The sequence below is a fragment of the Dasypus novemcinctus genome, chromosome 11 (genome assembly GCF_030445035.2).
Source record: "Dasypus novemcinctus isolate mDasNov1 chromosome 11, mDasNov1.1.hap2, whole genome shotgun sequence".
NCBI classification, from domain to species: domain Eukaryota; kingdom Metazoa; phylum Chordata; class Mammalia; order Cingulata; family Dasypodidae; genus Dasypus; species Dasypus novemcinctus.
The window spans coordinates 56,472,198-56,482,376 of NC_080683.1; the positions used below are offsets into that span (position 1 = coordinate 56,472,198).

General features: G+C 40.8%; 2 protein-coding genes across 8 annotated transcripts in view; one reads left to right on the forward strand and one right to left on the reverse strand.

The window, feature by feature from the left end:
- The window catches only part of PGM3 (phosphoglucomutase 3), a 27,908-nt gene extending 21,601 nt beyond the window's left edge, over positions 1 to 6,307 (reverse strand). For both annotated transcript variants that reach the window (XM_004462605.5, XM_004462604.5), the window contains exons 1-4: positions 6,123 to 6,307; positions 4,631 to 4,836; positions 3,052 to 3,236; positions 1,622 to 1,689 (exon numbers count right to left, since the gene is read on the reverse strand). In XM_004462605.5, the coding sequence (XP_004462662.1) occupies positions 1,622 to 1,689; positions 3,052 to 3,236; positions 4,631 to 4,834 (457 nt within the window). In that variant the 5' untranslated portion in view covers positions 4,835 to 4,836; positions 6,123 to 6,307. The remainder of the gene's footprint in view (positions 1 to 1,621; positions 1,690 to 3,051; positions 3,237 to 4,630; positions 4,837 to 6,122) is intronic.
- RWDD2A (RWD domain containing 2A) lies at positions 6,284 to 9,492 on the forward strand. Of its 6 annotated transcripts, none has more exons than XM_004462600.5 (3): positions 6,284 to 6,384; positions 7,247 to 7,476; positions 8,512 to 9,334. In XM_004462600.5, exons 2-3 carry the CDS (start codon positions 7,276 to 7,278, stop codon positions 9,187 to 9,189), a joined length of 879 nt encoding a protein of 292 aa, XP_004462657.1. In that variant the 5' UTR covers positions 6,284 to 6,384; positions 7,247 to 7,275; the 3' UTR covers positions 9,190 to 9,334. The 6 variants fall into 6 exon arrangements, with proteins under 6 accessions (XP_004462657.1, XP_004462659.1, XP_004462653.1 ...); XM_004462602.5 differs by having other exon boundaries at positions 6,294 to 6,389; XM_004462596.5 differs by having other exon boundaries at positions 6,299 to 6,384; positions 7,139 to 7,476; positions 8,512 to 9,492.
- The last annotated feature ends 687 nt before the right edge of the window (positions 9,493 to 10,179 follow it).

The following is a 10,179-nucleotide window of genomic DNA, read 5'->3' on the forward strand; positions in this document are numbered from 1 at the left end:
TAAAGAAATGGATAGAGGGAGCTGAAGCTGTGACAGTAGAGACAGTCCTTCAGAAATCATAGCACGAGAAGAGAACTGAGAGTGGACTTAGTGGTATTCTACTATGGAACTATTGTGATTAGTAATGGAAGAAATTGTAGCACTGATGTGGAGAAAGTGGCCACGGAAGCTGAGGGTAGGGAGAGGGAAGAAGAGATATGATGGGGGGGTATTTTCAGGACTTGGAGTTGTCCTGGGTGGTACTGCAGGGACAGATGCTGGACACTGTATGTCCTGCCATGGCCCACCAGGTGGACTGGGGGAGTGTAACTACAATGTAAACCACTATCCATGTGGTGCAGCAGTGCTCCAAAATGTATTCACCAAATGCAGTGAATGTGCCACCATGATGAAAGAGTTTGTTAATGTGGGAGGAGTGGGGTGAGGGGGATGGGGGGTATATGGGGACCTCGCATTTTCTGAATATAACGTTTAAAAAAAAATAAGGGGGAAAAAAAAGTGACGGAAGAGGAGCCAGCAGAGGAGACCAACAAGGAATAGCGGCTAAGGAAATGGAAGTTTAAAGAAAGAGGAGGTTTTGACAATGCAGAAAGCTATAAAGAAGTCAACTGAAATAAAAACTACAACATAAATTCCAAAAATTTCCTGACGTTATGTATCCTCTACATGTGCAGGGAACACACTGCACAATTTCAAAAGGTCCACAGACTCCCTGCAACTTAACTAAACACTCTGCAAGGGTCCACTGGCTCCAGGTTAAGAATCCCCACTTTTGTAATACAAGAATTGGCATTTAGAATTCAGATGAGTGAGGGGGAGGGGGAAAGGGATGGACATTTTCCGGGGAGGAGCAAGGATAGAGACTCCCCTTAGAACGCTAAGGAACACCTTAAAAAATGAGAAAAACAGAGAAGGATAAGCAGAGTGAGCTCTTCTAAGAGGCCAGATTAACTGCAAAGGAAGGGACATAGGCGCTAATAAAGAGGTTTAAAAGGTCAAGAAAGGATTTTTTTTTTTTAATGAGAAATCATGACAACAGAAAAAATGTTCACAACAAAGCAATGTGGAATCATTGCCTTCACAAAGGGCACAAATGATGTGAGAAGAGAACTCTGGCTCTCATTTTTTTGCATTTGCTTCTTCATTTGATAAAAACAGGAAGAAACACCTGTCAAAACTAAAACCATGCTTATAAGTAAGCCAAAGATATTTTCCATCACCATTTAACAGGCAACAGCTGATTCCACAAGGGCACAATATTAATACCTAATGTTAACAAAAGTCCCCCAATATGAACATCATTAGGCAAGTTCAAAGATTTTTCTATGAAGAAGTCCAGTCTTACTAAGGTATCAGAGTCCCCTACCTAAAATCTACAGTACTCCCACAGGTAAAATGTACAATAAGATGCTCAGAAAAAATGTCTGAGAGGTTATTTCTTATAATTATTATTTTAAAAATTAAAAAAAGCTACAATATTCTATCTGTAGAGTTTTGTGTTTATTTTTTCAGCTTTTTGTTTATCTGAATTTTCAAACTATTCTTTTTAAAAAATCCATAGTACTACTGTAATTTTTAAAGTTTCTTAAAGATTAATTTACAACTCAGGATAACTACATACCATGGAACTGACCTCCCAAAACAGTCACACCATCTATTACAGATTGTGAAAGTTTCTCACTGCTGGGCCTAGTAAAGAAAAGGAATAATATAATTATTCCCTCCTGAAACCAACAGATTTGTATGTTCTGAAAACAACTGCAGAAATCATGTGCTACAAATTTCACTATAAATTCACTGTATTTGAACAGAAACCTATAAATTCTGGAGATACAGGTATATTATAACCATTTTCTAATAGCCTTTCACAATGCATATCTTGGAAAGTTTTTTTTATGGCTTTTAAATAAATCTAGAACACAGATATAAAGGATACACTAACCATACCAAAACAGCTTTTCTCTCCAAAGTTTGATTCTTGCAGCATATATGTTGCCTATGAAGAGTTATAATACTGAATGCACTTGGTGTGCAAAGCACAGCACTGAATAATAAACCACCAAAGGTACAGAACCTACTTCTCATTTTTAAAAGTCAGAACAAACTACTTATCTACCCGAAAATAATGCAATCATTATATAACTGCCCTGTAGAAAAAGAATGTTTTATACTGTTTAAATTAGTTCTTAAGTAAAAGCCAAATACATGTGGGATGGCTTTAGAGTGGGATAATAATTTCCTTCAAAGCTTAAAGTCACTTGGCTGTTTCTACTCCCTATGAATCTACTATCAGTGCTTTATTAGCAACATTGAAAAAAGGGTAAAAAACAAACAGTCTAAGCCATAGGACAATGAGTAGATATTTCTTTTTGAAAGAATTTCTGGATAAAACCACAACTTATACAAAAGAGAATTGTACTGTTTCAAAGTGAAGTTTTTATCTATCATTTTATAAAAAGACATCTGTTTGTAAAGGAAGGCAAAAGCTGCCAAATATGTAGAAAATCATATAAAGTGTTAATGTCTGCCAATGAACTCCAGCATGGGAAAAATGATATAATTATCTGAACCAATAGCAATACAAATTTTAAAGTAAATCCCTAGAGTTTAAATCACGTCTGCCAGCTCTATATGGGAAAACAATAAAGCTACGAAAGTGGAAGGTGGAGTGGGTTGGAGAAATTAAGTGCCTCCCTCATGCACTAGGTATTTTGCATATATTATTTAATTTAATCCTCACGTTTCATTTAATCCTGTGAAATAGGCCTTATGATCAACATTTTAGAGATGAGGAAATGGACTCTCTAAAAGTTAAATAACCTGCTCAAATCATACATTAAGTTTAGAGTTAGGATTCAAATCCAAAACTCAAGTTGCAGTAGTGACTCAGCTCCTACATCCTACATCCTACTAAAAATCTGATAATTACTCAGGGCAGTTCCACGCTATATAATTCTTTCAATTTGTCTTGGGTACTAAAATTCATGCAATTGTTCAATCATTTATATCTTGTTCCCAAAGCTGTTTTCACCAGGTTGCTTGTATACTCACCTGGTATCTCTACCAATAACTATGAAGGCATCTTGTTGAAGATTCACTCCTTCTTTCTCGCTGATGTTGACCAGCACACTCTGCATATCCTGTTCCTCAGCATTTACCAAACAGGTAGCATGTTCCTCCCAGGATGGTGCTAACATTTCACCCAAAGGATCAACCAATTTTACACCATTGTCTTCCTTAAAAGAGAAATAAACAAAAAGCAATCTGCATATTCATAAGGAATAAGTTGAGGAAATAAAACTCACACTGTTTTCCTCTCAAAAAAGGACTGAAGGCTGAGCAATTTCAACAGTTACCACTGACTGCATGCCAAGCACTGGGTCAGGTGTTTTATATACATAACCTCATTAAATCCTCCTGACATGTATCAATTTAATTACTAATTCTATCATTCCAATCTTAGTGCGAGAAAACAAGATTGAGCAGTCAAGTACTTTGCTTATATTCATAGAGTTAAAAATTATCAGTGCTGATGTTAAACACCTGTCTGCACCTTAAACCTAGCAAAACCACTGTGCACACTGCCAACACTATTGATTAACTGAGAAGAACACTACTGCAACGGAATGAGGACACCTAGAGATGCTTTTCGCTGTAACTTTGGACTCCTAAGAACATACTGCAGTCACTGAAGCAGAAAAGTGACTCCCAACTCTGTTCTGCACAAATTCCTGGAAAGAAATGAAGTGCAGTTCCCAATGAATATCAATTGAAAGAAATGGCTCAGAATAGTTTTTGAGTACCTTTGGAAGTAGTAATAAATTTAGGATGCTTCCTTTAAGTCAACAATTATGGCAATTTAGACATTTACACATTTATGGTCATCACACATTTAGAGTTGGACAAGCTCTGTCCTGTTGTCTGAGAGGAGGATACAATCCTTCACTGACCTACATAGCTTTAACTTGTTGATTTAGCTATGAAGGCAAAAATCTCATGCCCAGCAACCAAATAGAAGCTTATTATTGAAACCATGTATAGTGAACTATAGGCAGTACATAACAAAATAAACTTAAATTGTGTCGGAAGGAATATTTTGGTTAAAAACTTAAATTTTCAGGAAGAGTAGAGCCATCAGGCTTCATCAATATTCTACCCAAAGCTCACTTTTGGATCACTGGAGCCACGTTGCTTGGTTGCTGATTCAGGACAGAAAAGATTACTTAGCTACAGAAAACTTGCCTGAAAACTTTCAAACTGTGCTGTGTTTTCAAATGTTTGCCCTTCATCCCACCCCTGATGCCAATTTTTTAAATCACCTCAATTTCACAGAGGTAACACTCTTTATTACCGATACAGTCTCAATACTAACTTAGAAATATTTTATTTCTCTAATATGGACACTCTGCAAAAAATGACAGCATCTCATTTCATTCTCTCAGCACCCTCTAAAGAATCATGAGCTAAATGATGACTTATTAAGAAAAAGTTGTTTCAAATCCAAAGGCACATATAAATGAGCAAGCACTTCCCTAGGATGAGAATTTGCATTTTGGGTCAAAGTGCTCAAATAACTACTGTTAGGTATTGTATACAAACGTTTGCTCCATCAGAGCACTAAATGCATTACCTCAGGATTGTGTGATGCTGTCACCATGACTCCTATTGTAGATTTTGTCTGTTTTGACCTCAAGACAGCTAATAATCCCATCCGAAACATGACATGATCAAGATGTTCTGCCTTTGTTCGAAATCCAGCAGTCCCATATTGAAGAATGAGTCCATTGGGCTTTGCATGTAATGCTGAATGTTTAGTAATCGTGTCTATATCCATAGCTACAAAATTAAGAATACTTTTCAGGCATCACAAGAAATATTCAAGGACCATTTACTTGAAAAACTGCCCACCCTAATAGGTCTGCCTCATTCTGAATTTCCCAAAAGGAGACAGGGAAGAAAGAACGAAGAGTGAATCCTGGAGGTCAGAATTACCTAGAAGATCCTGTCCAACCTGTGCTGTCCACTCCTGAGTAGATTTACGACACAAGTCAGATTGTGAACAATACATCTTTTTTTAAAAAACAACAACATATATAGCTGGTGACAGACTGAACTCTAAGGTCAGAATTTTTAAGACTCCCAAGAGGACTGGGACTACAAACCCTAAGATATTTCAGAATGTGTGGGCCTGTTGCTATCCCTGCCAGGCTAGAAAGATAAATTCCCAAAGGAAAAATAAACTGAAGAGTTTCCTCTTCAAGACTCTGTCCAAATCTAATACAATTTGCGGGGGGGGTTTCAATTTTTCTAAGGGTGGATCCCATCTTCTGAATGGAACTCTGAAACTAGCAGCATCATCTTCCTAAATAATGTAGCTTTTACCTGTAATTTAAGAAGCAAAACACTGGCCCTTACCCACTAATACTTCCTTCTCTGGGATACTATAATCAAGTGGAATTTGGGATTTCTAATTCCAGTCCACAGTGCACCCTGAAAGACCAATATATTATGCACTTCCTGTGAAAATCCCATTCCTTTGACCCAGAGATGAGAAGAGGAATCCCATATTTTTTCTTTATTTGTCCTTTATTGCACCAATGAACAAAAGTTAAAGGAAAGGAAAAGGTGAAAAGTGTTTGCTTTTTTCCAATGAGAAAAAGCAGGCATTCAGCAAGCTAATTTCATCCGGTCCCAAGTGATGACACGTCTTTCACAAGCACTGAAACATTTTTTTAAACTGACCGTTCAGTTAGTAATGTAACATGACTAATCATAAGGGCGTAAAGCAGTAGCGTTAAATCCCAAAAGTCTGAAGAAAAAAAAGTCACAATTAAAAATGCTTCCATACGTAAATGTATTTTAGGTCTTAAAATCACCGCACAATTCCCTGAACTCATCGCGAGGCTCCCCGCCCCCGACCCAGACGCTCAGGCCGGACCCACCCCCTGCCGAGGGCGCAGTGGCGGGGGGAAGGGTCCAGCGCGCGGTCCGTCAGGCAGTCTGTTAGCTCGCCGCTCGCCGGGCGGCTGGGCCAAAGTTCCGGCCAGTCGGGTTTACACCAACCCCTGCGAAAGGATACCGCCCAACCCATTCTCGCCTCCAAGTGTCGGGGTGCCACTCACCTCCACCAGAACTCCCCCTCTTCCTATTCGCAGAGAAGCACCTTCGTGGCGGCGCCGAGAACTGGACTAGAGCCCTCACAACTCGCAGACGTGGCCCTGCGTGGCTTCCGGCCCGTCGCCACGCCCCTCGGCCAATCACGGCAGAGGAGGAGCCGCGGGCCCCGCCCCTGCCTCCCGCCCGCCTCGCGCCACTGGCGCCTGCGGATTTGCAGATCGGGTTCTGAGCGGGTTCTAGGGCCGTTACCAGGGATGACCGGGAAGGGTGAGGTCTGAGGCCCCTCCCGCAAATGGCTCCGCGGCGGCCTGGGGTCTGGGTCCGAGGGTAACAGCCGACAGATGCAGATCCTGGATCTCAGGGGCGGTGGAGGCGGGCCCTGCTCGCGTCACTGGGGAACCGGGGTCCCGGGGGTCCTGGGGCGGGAGGGGTACCAGCTCGGTTAGGGGGTTTCTGAGAAGGTGGCTTCGGTCGTAGCGGGCGCTGCCCAGCTTCCCGCATCCCCCTCTCGATTCTCAAGGTTCGTCTCCCGAACCTCTGACTCCCGGAAGCTTTCCAGGGCCGCCGCCTCCCGCGAGGTCGCACTGAACGTCATTTATTTACCTGTAAGACCATCCGGTCGAAGCAGAGGCCGGTTGGATCCAAATCGTCCTGGGTTCTGGTGACGCCGCCGGGGCGGGTGTGGGTCGCGTTAGAGGCCCGAGGGCCCCGCGGCCCTGGGCACCCGAGCACCGGAGCCCCCTGCCCCGCCGGCTCTGCGGCCTCCCTGCCGCGGCTCCCAGCTGCGCCCGAGCGTGGTTGAAAGCAGAGCCGGGCTGGCAGAGTGACTGCAAGCGTTTGCCCACCGCCTGCAGGAGACAACTGGGGACTCATTGAAAAGTGCAGGTTCTCGGGTCTAGATCGGGGCGGTAGTCTGGGACTGTGTATTTTAACAAAGTACCTCAGGGGATGCTTTTGTAAACTATATTTGGGGTCTGGAGATGAAGTAGAATAGCGTAAATTTCCCTGTTTGTGTCCGTAGCTCTCGCTGCAAAACATTCCTACAGAACTGCTTCCACGCAAAGGAATCTTCGGGAAATTGCTCAGGACATGCTGACATTGACAAACCCTGTGTCCCTGGACCTTCCAGGTTTCCAGACGGATTGATTTCGAGGCAACATGTCTACTTCGGTGAAAGAATGTCTTCAGCTGCAACTGCTAGAGATGGAAATGCTGTTTTCTATGTTTCCTAACCAAGGAGAAGTAAAACTTGAAGATGTAAATGCCCTCACAAATATAAAGAGATATTTGGAAGGCCCAAGGGAGGCACTGCCACCAAAAATCGAATTTGTGATCACGCTCCAGATTGAGGAGCCCAAGGTGGGTGCCCTGAATTGTTGTAAGCTTTGCCAGGTGTCCATTTTTCAACCTAAAGACGTGGAATGTAAGCTTCCTGTCCAGGAAACAAATATTCCAGATGTATAATATTGTTTATTTGGGAGCAAAATATATTTTTTTCTTTAAAAGAAAAAAAAAAGGCAAGAGCTGCAAGACAATAATGTGAAATATGAGATGCCCTGTAAATTATCTTCAATAAATATCCTAAATTTTATATAAATATCATACATTTTTATCAAATGTGCCTGGGATTTTTATGGAAAACATCTTGCCATAGTAAGCCACCAATATTCCTCTACATTCTTACCAGCTCAGCTTTTGGACTGGTAAAAGGTATGGACTACCTTGTACATACAAGTGGTGATTTTCACAAATCTAAATTTTTGCCTTTTAAGGAGTGAATGAATGTTTCTTTGAGTGCACCATAACACAAAGAGAACAAAGCTAGGTATGAAATGTGGGTTCTAAAGACGAATCTTCCTCCAGCTTCTCAGGCATTCTTTCAGCAATATTAGCATAGCTTAGGTACCATGTGGACTGGACATTTGAGAACCACTGGTCTATTCTCATCCTTCAGTTGTCATTCTCTCAGAGGATCTTTCTCTTTGCCCAGACTAGATTCAGTCCCTCTGGTTACAACTGTTATGGACCCTTGTTGTTTTCCATGGTAAAGCTTTTCACAATTGAAATAAATACTTGATATGTGTAATTATTTGTTTAATGTCTGTGTTCATCATTAGGCTATTGACTTCAGGAAAGGCAGAGTGTCTGGCCTCTTCTTTATGCCAACACAGGATACCTAACATACTTTAGATATTAAAAAAATATTTGAATGAATGAATACATAAAATGGAAGATACAGGGAATATAAAACACTTAGTATGATTCCTGGCACTTAGCTGAAGCTTAATAGTAACAATAAATATTAACATTTATCAAAATCATGTAGTTGCCATTGATAAACTAGCGTATGTGATTTAATGGTGGTGTTTAAATCTATCTGATTTTCATTTTAAGGTGAAAATTGATTTGCAAGTAACCATGCCTCACAGCTACCCCTATGCAACATTGCAGCTGTTTGGAAGGTCATCTGAGCTTGACAGACAACAGCAGCTACTTCTTAACAAAAGTCTCACTTCTTACATAGGGACTCTTGATCCAGGTGAGCTCTGTGTATGTGCAGCAATCCAGTGGTTACAGGACAACAGTGCATCCTATTTCCTGGATAGAAAGCTCGTTTATGAACCATCTACACAAGAAAAGCCGGTCAAGAATACGTTCCTTCGAATGTGGATCTACAGTCACCATATATATCAGCAAGACTTAAGGAAAAAGATTTTGGAAGCTGGGAGAAGGTTAGCTGTGACTGGATTTTGCATTACAGGAAAGCCTGGTATAATCTGTGTGGAGGGCTTCAAAGAGCACTGTGAAGAATTCTGGCACACAATTAGGTATCCCAATTGGAAACACATTTCCTGTAAACATGCTGAAAGTATCGAAACAGAAGGAAATGGTGAGGATTTACGCCTTTTCCATTCTTTTGAAGAATTACTCCTTGAGGCCCATGGTGACTATGGATTAAGGAATGACTATCACATGAATTTGGGTCATTTCTTAGAATTTCTCAAAAAGCATAAAAGTGAGCATGTTTTTCAGATATTATTTGGTATTGAAAGCAAAAATTCAGAGGCATAGGAAGCTATTAAGAGGGCCATGCTTGTAATTTCATTAAATAAGTATTTCTTTTAATTAGACAAAAATGAAAGGGCATATGGCTGTTTAGCGGCCTCTGAGAAACCTAGTCCTAGAATTTTCACCTGTTAATGAGACAGATTAACAGAACAATTCTGATGTTACCTCTACATTCTTGTGTTAAATCATTTGAATACTATTTCATTGTGAATTAAAAAAAACAGTTTAGTGAAGCGAATTTGATTAAAAAGAAGCTCAAAGTCCACGGTTAATATCAAAAATAAAATTGCAGTATGAATTCATAAATATGAATGCCATTTTTCTCTTTCTTGATTTAACACTCAGGTAATACACCAAATTTTCTTTTAACATTGGAGATGAATTCTAAATCAAGTTTAAAATGTGAACAGACAGTACATGTTTACAATGTTTCTTTACTTTTGAGATGGTTTAGGCAAACTGAGAACCTTCAAGGACACAAAATCTACACCATGCCACCTTCCCTTCTGGCACCAATTTTCAGGTTCAATAATTTGCTAGACAGTCCCACAGAACTCACTGAAACCTGCTATGCTTATGATTTATTCCAAGGAAAGGATACACACTGAAATCAGACAAGGGTAGAAGCAGATAAGGCAGAGGACAGGAAGCACTACAAACTTCTCAGTGTCTGATGCCTTCTCCCCATGGATATGTGGATGCATTACATTCCCAGCATTGATATGTGATCAGATGAATGGAGAACTTCTGGAACAAAGCTCACTTGAGCCCTTGAGGTTGAGAATTTTTATTGGAGTTGGATAACATATGCTTGTATTATTGACCTTTCGCCTCCAATCCCTTCCAGAACCGATACCACATGGCCCTAAGCCCCCATCTTAAATCACGTTGTTAACCTGTGGGGTGACCAAAGCCTCCAGGCAACCCAAAACATGCCTGTCAGGGTATTCCAAGGGCCCAGAGATCATATCCTAGTAGCCAGCAGCAAAGATC

Bases quoted from the DNA above. Each gene is read 5' to 3' on its own strand.
- RWDD2A (XM_004462600.5), top strand. From the start codon at position 7,276: ATGTCTACTTCGGTGAAAGAATGTCTTCAGCTGCAACTGCTAGAGATG. The intron at 7,477-8,511 runs GTGGGTGCCCTG...TTTCATTTTAAG, and splicing joins TCCAGATTGAGGAGCCCAAG to GTGAAAATTGATTTGCAAGT.